The following is an 11,214-nucleotide window of genomic DNA, read 5'->3' as shown; positions in this document are numbered from 1 at the left end:
CAAATTAAAAATAAACACTCAGCTTTAATTTTATATCCCTCCAATGCTTGACTTGAATAACTACAGCTATATTATGTTAAACCTGGATTGAAACCAGCGAAAAATGCAAGAAAAATATATTTTCCAAAGCGTACCTGAACACGAAAAGCATCGACTGTCAAGAGCTTTGCTGACGTAGCATGGCTGTGTAGCCGCGTCGAGCCACAGAAAGAGCGCGAAAAATTAAGCCTCTTTCAGGTGTGAGTTTGAGTGTCTGACCTGGCTTGAGCCTGCGATCCAATCAACAACCAGTCCTGGGTCAGCGGCAATTTAAATTCTCTGTGTTTGTTTTCATTTTGCAATGATGAGGACAACACTACTTTGATAAGGTTTAAATTTTGAAGAGAGCTTCCTGAAAGACTAATCTTCGGTGTGTCATTTCATAACAAAAAACTATAGTTCAAACCAGGAGAATTTTACCTTGCATTCGACCGCTAGAGCAAAAGGACGAAGTTCGTTATGTTATCAGTCGCGGTGGTCTCTGCGTTGGTAAATTTCTGGGGGGAAAACTGTGCACTGAGAAGGGAAACGCCGGGTAAACATCTTTGCAAGGGCACAATGATAATTCCTTCTGCAAAGATGGCTTATGTTGCTTCTGTTGAACGAGGAAACCGTCTGTTTGTTTCATTGGAATCATTTGAAAGTGAGAAATAAGCTTAAGTTCTTTTCATGCCCGCATCCCACTCATTCGGCAACTTGGATAAATCACTTCCCTGTCCTCTATTCTCATATTTTACAACACTAGTTACTTTTACAGGAGCGAGGCAATAAAAGAATTTTAAGAGAGGATCGCAAAAACGTTTTGAAACTAAGTATAAATTTGACTCCAATGCTACTTGATGTTTCCCTTTTACTTGGAGTTTGGTAGTGGTTCATCGTTGAAAATATTTTTTCAGCATTTTTCCTGCAGCTGGCTGGTAACTGTAATTTTTTTCTCCAGCTTCGTCGATCACCTTGTAGAGCCTTGCTGGGATGAGGGTGGGGAGACATGAGAATCATGATAATGAAACATAGAAAACATTCACCTGCATGTGTTTGGAAAATACTGATTTCACTTTTGCATGCAATGCACCAGCAAAAATCCAGCCTAAATTTTGCACTGTGTGCAAAGATACTGAGAGACCAATGTAATCATACATCCAGCAAGACTACAGGCATTCTTCTTCATACTCCTAACATTTTATTATGCACAACTGATCCAGTTTCACTACCCAATGATAGACCCACAATGGCTCTATCTGGACCCACTATGACACTATCTGTTCCTTTCAACAACAACAACCACAACAACTACTATGGTATGTTTTACCACAAAACACAATATACAGTAACTCAAATATCTCTCTAATTTTATTGTTGTAAGTACCGTATATTCATTATTAAGACTATTACACGTAGGAGCATTCTCAGAAGTTAATATCCAAACCCATGCTCAGCAAGAGAAAGACTAGAATAACATACAGCTGTATTAATGAAAGTAAGACAGTTACTTGAATAAAAAAACCAAATTATATTTGCTTATATTTGCTTATATTTGATGAATAACAACCCTGGCTTTTTTCATCACAAAACCAATAAAATATTCAACGCTGAAATCCTCATCACAATCTCTGAAAACAATCTGGAATGTTGCTTGCCATGCATGGTTTGACCAGATCAGCACACACACACCAGGAACAGTTTTACACCTAAGCACTGGAATAAGAATAAATGACATGTTTAAGAAACAACAGGAAACTGATCAAAGTAAAACAATATTATTATCATCACTTGGTCATTTTCATGCACAGATGTCACTTAAGATACTTGAAAAAAACATGGAAATCTGTGCCCTATTTGTAAAGATCACTTTATAAAAAAACGTAAACAACTTAACTGACTCCCTTAATAAGAGGTTTTGTCAAACAATGCAGATAAAAACAGTTGCTCACATCTTGAAAGTAATGACAGTCAAAATGACAGCCAGCCAGATATCAAAACTTTCCACAAGATTTCTTCAGGTCAGATGACTGGGACAATGAAATCAACAGAAATCTAGAGATCAATTAAATTTAATCATACCACAACCTAGTGTGTCCTGCAAAGCAACACAGAGCTGGAAAAGAAAGAGCATCACCATCTACCATACAAACCATTGCTCTTGCTGTGGACAACCAGGTCACAGAAAAATCCATGGCTTTCGTATCACTTGTCAGAGGTTAAAACTTCTGTTGTGTCAAAATCCTCCGCGTTTTTAGAGGAAAGAGGAATTGCCCTTAAGTGAAAAACAGTAAACGAAAAAAAAATGTTATCAGTGTAAAGATTGCGTATCGATGGCCAACGAATCACACAGATTGAACTAAACACAACAGTAAACTTTACTTCACTCGCATGCCATGACACATAAAAGAGCATGGTTTCACATTTCCCGTGAGTCTAAGTAAGCCCGCGATTTCTATAGACTTCCGGTATAAAAACTAGAGTTATTTCCGGTTAAAAGGTTTTCAATACATTACATCCCTTCTTTTTTTTGGAAACAGAATATAGTGAAAGGAAAATGTCAACAAAATACATAGTATGAAAAACCGTTCCACACGGACTGCGCAACTAGAAGGATACTGTCCAGTTCTACTAATCCTTAAACTTAAACAAAGTCTACCAAAGTTCAACACAGGTTCAATGCGTCAACAGAGTCTACTTGATAGAGTACATAATCCTTGTATTTCTCCGGCATTCTGATTGTCCGGCTGGGTCGTGATGTTACTGTACTTTCTTCCAAGGTACTTGGGGCAACCGCTGGGCTTACAGCCTCTCCAACTGCTGAGCTAACAGCCTTTTCACTTACATTTTCTGTTAACTCCTGTGTATCCTCTGGTGGGTTGTAACGTTTAACAAAAGAACTGTTCCGCCTGTATTCCACGCCCTCTTTCGACCCAACAGTCACCTCACGGCCTTCCTTAGTTTGCACTGTGTATGGTTTACTCTCAAAATTTGCTTCAAGCTTACCAGACGTTTTTGTGTTCTTTAGTAAAACTTGGTCTCCAGGCATCACAGGATTTTCTACAGCACCTCGTCTGTTTCTCCGCATATGCCTTGTGGATAAACCTGTGATTCAAATCATTGTCTCTTACACCCTCATTCAACAGGTTATCAGCTCTCTTCAGCTCTGGAAATTTAGTTTTCAATTCTCTCCTCAACATGAGGAAAGCAGGAGTAACTCCTGTGCTTACTTGTGGTGTGCTCCTGTACGCAAGCAGAAACTTATTAAGTTCTCCCCGCCACTCTTTTCCTTCAACATAAGCCACTTTCAAAGCCTTTAGAAGCGTTCTATTCTGTCTCTCGACGTGCCCATTGGCCTGCGGCCACATCGGAGATGTCCGGTGTTCTATTCCGTGGTCTGAGAGGAATCGCAGCAAAACGGAGGACCATTGTCGGACTTGAGAGTAAAGGGATATCCATATCTTGAAAATATCTGTGCCAGTACATCTACCACTTTCTTGGACGTGGTCGAACGCATGATTTCCTCCTCATAGAATCTGCTGAAATAGTCCACGACTACCAACAAACTTTCTCCCTTCGGAAGAGGACCTATCAAGTCTATGGCTATATCCTGCCAAGGACCGGTAGGTGGTTCCACTCTTTTCATTGGCTCTGGAGGCTGTAACTCCCCTACAACCTGACATCCATGACAAGACTTGCAGACTCGTTCGGCGTCTAAGTCCATTTTTGGCCCCCAGACCTTTGCTCTGAGGCGTGCCTTCATCTTTACGATGCCCTGGTGACCCTCATGAGCAAGACGTAGGACCTCTCCCCTTAGAGCCTACGGTCTGACAATTCGAGTGCCACGTACGACAAGTTTTCCTAACACGCATAGCTCGTTCCTGACACACAAATACGCAGACATCCTACATTGAGACCAGTCCCCACTTAAAATGCACTGTCTCAGGCTAACCATCTCTGGATCGCTCTCAGACACTTCTTCCACTTGTTTAGCCGAGAGTGCCACTGGTAGGCTTCCTTGAGCGACTGCCATAACAAAGTCAATCTCCTCTCCGCTTGTGTCTTTGGGGTTGACTTGATTAAGCCTCGAAAGTGCGTCAGCAATGTTTGCTTTTCCGGGTCGGTAAACGACCTCGTAATCGTAACCCTACAACCTTAGAACCCATCGTTCTGTACGCGGCGATGGTTTAGAGAGCCTGCCAAAAATGCACTCAAACGGTTTGTGGTCGGTTTCTAGTTCAAACTGGCGTCCGTATACAGGGCTAATGCCTCTTTTTCCGTCTGGCTGTACCTTCGCTCTACTTCAGTGAGGTTCCTGGATGCATACGAGATTGCTCGCCACTCCCCATCTTGAAGTTGAGTCAACACCGCACCCAAACCGTGTGGGCCTGCATCGGCAATGATTCGTGTATTGCAGTCCCCTCTGAAGTATGCAAGTGTGCTGGCCCCTGCAGCAAGCTCTTTTAACTTCTGAAACGACCTTTCCTGTGCTTCACCCCAAACGAAAGGCTCATTCTTCCTCAGGAGACTCCTAAGCGGCTCTGCTTCTTGCGCGAAGTTGGGGAGAAATTTTGCAGAATACTGCACCAGCTGAACGAATGATCTGACCTCTGAAGCATCTTGCGGAGGGCTTGCATTCATAATAGCAGCTACTTTCTCTTCACTGGGCGTAACACCTTGGCTGCTCAGATCATGACCGTAAAAGGTTAGCTTGGGAAGGCGAAGCTGACATTTCGTTCCATTCAGAGTTAATCCTTTTTTTCCCAACCGCTTTAAAACAGTATGCAAATTCCTGTCGTGCTCTTCAATACCACAACCATGTACAATCAGATCATCTGCCAAGTTAGCCACACCCTTACACCCCTGCAAAACTTCAGCAACTATTTTCTGGTACTTTTCAGGCCCTGATGTTATTCCAAACATCAAACGTTTGTATCGGTACAAGCCACGGTGTGTAACAAATGTTGTAATATCGCGCGATTTTTCATCCAGTTCCACTTGGTGAAAACCCCATTTCAGATCAAGTTTTGAGAACACAGTTGAACCATTAAGATCATATAACACTTCCTCAAGCGTGGGGATGGGGTGTCTCTCCCTCTCTATTGCCATATTCGCCCTACGCATGTCCACACAAATCCGGATATCACCGTCTGCCTTTGGGACCACAACCAATGGCGACACCCATTCAGTAGGTTTGTGTGACACTTCTTCGATGATGTCCATGGCTAACAACTCGTCCAGCTTCTAGTCAACCTTGCTTCTCAGTCCAAATGATAGCCTCCGTACCGGTTGTGCGACAGGTGTGACATCATCTCTTACATGAAGCTTCAGCTGGAAATCCCTCAGCTTCTCAACCCCTGCGAAAACTTCTGCGTACTTCTCACGAATATCAGCACCATTGCCCTCTGTCATTAACGAACATATTTCGTCTTTCATGGGACCAACCCTCAACACTTCCAATTTCTCCGCTGTGCTCTTTCCCAGTAGAGATCTGCCTGGACCCTTAACAACTGTGAATTCATCAACACACGTCTTGTCATTGGCCCCACACACAATTTCAGACACAAATGTTCCAATCACTTCAATAGGCTCCTTTTGACCATAAGCAAACAACTTTTTGCTTGATTTCTTGGAATCACACTGTACACTCTCTTTCTTCATTGCTTCCCAGGTCGTCTGATCAATCACATTGCACGAAGCGCCATAATCAATAAGTACTGCAGGTAACACAACTCCTCCAACCTTCAAATCAACTTCACTACCACCTGCAAACTCACCAGTTCCCACTGCAAACGAATAATAATTTTGGGCACCAGTAACTGAATTTTCTGACACTTGATATGCTCTGTCCCCGGAGGCTTCCTTTTCTCAGAATCTTGAGAAGGAGCTTTGCGTTCCTTCGTTTTGCAACAAATAGCAAAATGTCCAACCTCCCCACACGAATTACACTTTTGGTTGCGAGCTGGACAATTCTGATCACGTGCGATGTGGTCACTGTAATTACAACGGAAAAATCTCATCACCTTTGCACCCTGACAACCACCAGAATGTTTACCAGACTTATTTCCTCTACCTCTGCCTTGAGCGGTCTCTTTACCTTTCCCCGTATTTTGAGGTCTGCCGAACGAGACAGTATTCACCTGGCCTGACAAGCTTAACTGATCCATGGCCTTGACCTGCATATTTACTGCCTCATGTACACGAGCTAGGTTTTGCAAATCCTTCAGGGTTGCGTTTGATTTTTCCAGGAGTCCCTGTACCTCTCAATAAGCTGATCCCTTATTGCTTCATCAACTTTTTCAAACTCGCAGATGATCGCTTTCTGTCGCAGCCGACAAACGAACTGATCAACCGACTCACCCGAAGTTTGCTCCATTTGCCTAAACTGATGCCTTTCGAACGGAACATTCAACTGGGGCGAAAAAAAACCATCCAGCAACACCATACTCTCAGAGAAAGATACGATATCCGTTCCGGGCACTAACGTATAGTAGAGTTCCTGCAAGTTCAATCCTCCGGTATGTAACAGCAACGCGGTTTTCTGTTCATCCTTCGTTATCCCTTTAGCCATCAAATACAAATTAAATGAGCGCTTCCACAACTTCCAACGAACGGCGAGAGTGTTCGGGTCTTCCTTCGGGTTGAAGGGAGGAAGACTGGCCACATCAAGAAGAGGAACAAACGCGGCAACTGGCTGGGTTTGTGTTGTCGAAGGTGTACTCGAAGTCGAAGGTGCACTGCTTGTCATTATCCTCCTGACAAAATACTCAGATCCTCTTCTCAAATGACGCCCAAAATATCCCATACCTCACAAAACGAATCGAGTCCTCGTCGCCAATGTAAAGATTGCGTATCGATGGCCAACGAATCACACAGATTGAACTAAACACAACAGTAAACTTTACTTCACTCGCATGCCATGACACATAAAAGAGCATGGTTTCACATTTCCCATGAGTCTAAGTAAGCCCGCGATTTCTATAGACATCCGGTATGAAAACTAGAGTTATTTCCGGGTAAAAGGTTATCAATACATTACAATCAGTTTAAAATTTACAACTTTTAGGTCTTCTTTTAGTGTGACCGAAACACGAGCAAACATGGTTTGGCAAAGATAGCTTCCATGGAAACGACACAAACAAATAAATATAACATGCCTTAAATAACCTTACCTCTTTTGACTTTCTCGTTGGAAACAACTCGGAACTACTGTTTAGTTTTTCTGTCGAGTCCATGTTGAGCGTGAGATCTTGATCATCAAAAGGTACAAAAGAACTTTTTCTTCACCGCCAAATAAACTCAAAAACAAAAAGCTCAACAGCTCGAATCAAATGTGTTCGAGGCAGAGCATGCGCACTCATTTTGCCGCGGTGTTTGTGCTGTAAACTATAGTTACAGTGTCAAATGGTCTGTCAAATGAAGTATTGCCTCCTGGATGAGCTCTAAACTTGAGCCCGTGATATGGTTACGTGTACTGGTCACATTGGCATACATGAAGGGGGGGACGTACGGACGTTCATGACGTCATGGCTATAAAACCAAATTTTCTCACATCGATGGGTTACCATATTTTCTTAGATATGGTGCTCCGCGCGCGCGCCTTCGGCACGCGCGGAGCTCCGCTATTAATGAATGATTTAGTTACTGGAGAGAAATCCCTTCCTGTGAGGAGGATTCTTCTGAAAACACCAAAGGTTACTAGTTTATCTGCTGCCTCATGTATTACTATTAAACAACCAGCTTTTAATGTATCTACCAGCAGGGATACATCCTTGGTCCCGGTTGACACTTTGTTGGCCTTGGTGTTCAAACTTCACATTACCATACACGCAGAGCCGATTTGGATTTTATTTTCCTAACTCACTAACTTGATACTAACTCAGAGGCAGCTTTGGTATTTCATCATCATCATTATTGTGAATTTGTTATTTTAAAAGTTTTCTCCGATAATATTTACTTTATTTATTTTTCTTTCTAAAAATTTGCGAAGTCTCCCGTAAACGTCAGACTTGCTTGCGACAAAAGATTCGAATTGTCCGTGACATGGCCTGGGTACGAGACATGAGAAAAAGGAGTAGATCAGGGGATCAGTATGACAAAACAAAGATCGTGGAATGCCCATTATTACGAAACGGGAGAGTGCTATTTAAGGGGAAATGACCCAAAAAAATGCAAGCACAAGTGACATTGTGACCTTGGGTATATTGCAGCAATAAAATCATTGGTCCTTTACATTGATGGAGCCAGGAAAAAATCCCATTAAGCATGTTATTCTTATCTTTTAACAACGAATAATTTTCATGTTCAAATATTTGTTTATCCCTCTTACTTGATTTAGTTTCTTGTGCATGTACTATCTGGTGGCTACTGAGAGTTTTAGGACCGCGCCCAACCTGGGCACTAGTATGGCGTGTAAGGCCCCAATTGCACGTCTTTTTCTGATTTTGTTGACATCTGCGTGGCCAAATCTGTAAAATTAACTGCTAAATTTCTCGCGTTCCCTTCGGTGAGTTTTTTGAAAATTGTCTGAGTTCTAACAACATACAGTTCCTATCAAATACCTTATATTTGTTAAAATCTGTCAGAGCTAATAGGCTTTGGTAGATTGAGCTAGCATAATTTTAAGCATAATTTAGCAAAAACGAGCAATATGTTAAGCTTTTCATTTCAGTTTAGGACTGCTAGCATAATCCGAGCTTTTACGCAGTGAAAACCAAAAAAAACATCATAGTTCTAGAATAATTCAGTTTGTATTTCATTTCTGTATTGTTTTTGGAAAATATTGAGGTCTGTTCTAAGGCCCATGTTCAAATATGGTCCGGCAGACTCCAGGTTGCCCTGTGGATATCTGAGAGACTGAGACTCTAACCAGGCCACCACGCTTATGCCTCGGCGGCTCGGCCCCTCAGTCCTCAGATCAAAGATGGCGTCGTCCTCGAGTACATCCACTTCCAGCATGTGCACTTCCAGTCCCGAACCGAGAGCTTCAATCACTAGAGAACGTATTTAAGTGTTAAGTGAAGCTATTAGTCTCTCCCCTCGGGGCTTTTCAGGACTAATTTACAATGTTTTTTGGGGAATTTTAGCCAGATTGCTTATTACACACTTTACAATTTATTTTAGGAAGTGAAAGATTCCCCCGTCCAGATAAGCTCAGACCACAACACCGGGAACTACGTATTCCTAAAAGTAATACCGGAAAGTACAAGGAAAGAGGTAACTTAGATCCAAAGAACATGAGTACTCGTGATCGAATCGAAGACTTCCCAAGCGATAATTTGTGTCTTCTAGGTGGAAAACTGTTTTGCAATGGGTGTAAGGAGATATTGAGCTCTAAAAAGAGCATTCTCAAAAACATGCCGCAGGCAAAGAGAAGTTAAAAGTGACAAAAAAGCGAGATCAAACGATCCAAGAAGCACTTCCTAAAGAAAAACACAACAAGGATAGCACGTTGCCAGTCGAGGAGAGAGCATACCGTTTACAGGTGGTAGATGAGTTTCTTAAGGCTGGAATACCCATACGTAAGATGGACAAACTTCGAACGCTTCTTGCAAGCCAAGGCTATGGGCTGAGTCACAGTGCGAACATGATGGATTACGTAACGATAATATACAAGCAGGAGATTGAGAGAATTAAAGCAGAAATTCGCCAAGGAGTATCAACAAGGGACGTATCTGTCATTTATGACGGCAGCACGAGACAGGGTGAAGCGATCGTGATCCTGGTCCGTTTTGTCGATAATGATTGGAATATCGTACAAAGGCTGATCAGAATCGATATTTTTGCCAAGTCAGTAAATGGCGACCAGCTTGCTCAAGTGCTCAACGAGTGTTTAAGTATCGAGTACCGTGTAAGAGGAGACTCTCTGATAGCTGCCATGAGAGATGTGGCCGGCGTGAACCAAGCTGTGTTAAATCGCATCCAGTTTATATTCCCAAAGACATTCATTTTTGGCATCCTATCAGCTACCATTTATATACGTGGGTTTAGATTTTTTGGGACCCTTCCATGTGAGACGCGATCGAAGCTTTGTGAAGGTGTATTGATACATTTTCGTCTGTTTCAATAGTAGAACGACCCATATTGAGGATGTCGGTTCGTTCGAGACGGACGCGTTTATTTAAGCATTGCGCCGATTCATTTCAGAGCGTGGGAGTCCCAAGAAGGTATGGTCGGACAATGGAACGAATTTTACGGGTGATGGGAAGAAACTTGGCCCGTTCAATTCAAGATTTATAGTTGATGGTACAATCAGGAGAGAACTGCACATATAGGAGACAGATTGGTCAAGGTGAACTGTTCCCTAGTGGCATTTTCAACCTCCAACAGCAAGCCACATGTTGGGTGTGTGGGAGAGGCCAAATAGAAGCGTACGGAAGGCCATGAAAGGTGTACTTGGTGCTCTTCCTGGGCGGGAAACCTTGCGTACTATCTTCGCTGAAGTTATGTCTATTTTAAACAGCCGTCCTATGTGTCCGACCAGCTATGATCCCAACGATATAGAGGCTCTCACCACAAACCAACTCCTGTTGCAGCGACGAAACCTAGTCGTATCTCCCGGTGTCTTCACCACAAACACGTGCAAACAGTGGAGACACGCGCAGTTTCTCACTGATTTTTTTGGTCTCGATGGCTTCGGAAGTATGTGCCTACTTTGCAGCATCGCCATAAATGACTCCTGAACAATGGGAATCTAGCCTTGAACGACCTCGTTTACGATGACGTTGGATGTCGGGTCGTGTAACCAGTATGTTTCCTGGCCAAGATGCATTTGTACATACCACAGAAGTTAAGACGAAGAACTCAGTCCGTCCCGTGACGACACTGTCGTATTACCGCACACCGGTGGCTCAGTTGGTTGAGCACCGGGCTATCACGCGGGAGGTCGTGAGTTCAATTCCGGCCGGACTAACACTCAGGGTCTTTAAATAACTGAGGAGAAAGTGCTGCCTTTGTAATATCATCTGCAAATGGTTAGACTCTCTAGTCTTCTCGGATAAGGACGATAAGCCGGAGGTCCCGTCTCACAACCCTTCAATGTTCATAATCCTGTGTTAAACTCGAAAACTTTTAATCTAGAGAAGGTTAAGCTATTCCTTTTGTTCAGCCCTCTTGGATGTTGATGCTATTTCTCAACAACAGTTTCCCTCTTTATAAAGTCCATGCCGATCCTTACGATATACCAGCATACAGGGG

At 42.8% G+C, this 11,214-nt stretch overlaps 1 protein-coding gene across 1 annotated transcript; it reads right to left on the bottom strand.

Annotated features, from left to right (window-relative positions):
- Positions 1 to 5,262: 5,262 nt before the first annotated feature.
- Positions 5,263 to 6,200, bottom strand: LOC138036145 (uncharacterized). Its single transcript, XM_068882501.1, has 2 exons — positions 6,116 to 6,200; positions 5,263 to 5,804 (listed from the first exon to the last, which is right to left on the bottom strand). Exons 1-2 carry the CDS (start codon positions 6,198 to 6,200, stop codon positions 5,263 to 5,265), a joined length of 627 nt encoding a protein of 208 aa, XP_068738602.1.
- Positions 6,201 to 11,214: the final 5,014 nt, after the last annotated feature.

This window comes from Montipora capricornis, chromosome 2 (assembly GCF_036669925.1).
Source record: "Montipora capricornis isolate CH-2021 chromosome 2, ASM3666992v2, whole genome shotgun sequence".
In the NCBI taxonomy this organism is placed as follows: domain Eukaryota; kingdom Metazoa; phylum Cnidaria; class Anthozoa; order Scleractinia; family Acroporidae; genus Montipora; species Montipora capricornis.
The sequence above is the reverse complement of the archived record's forward strand: the minus strand, read 5'-3'. Positions and strand labels throughout refer to the sequence as shown.

What these genes read in the sequence shown, in the direction of transcription:
- LOC138036145 (XM_068882501.1), bottom strand. Translation starts at nt 6,200, where the DNA reads ATGCAGGTCAAGGCCATGGATCAGTTAAGCTTGTCAGGCCAGGTGAAT. An exon ending in ACCTCAAAATACGGGGAAAG is followed by an intron (nt 5,805 to 6,115) that starts GTAAAGAGACCG and finishes ATTCGTTTGCAG; the next exon opens with TGGGAACTGGTGAGTTTGCA.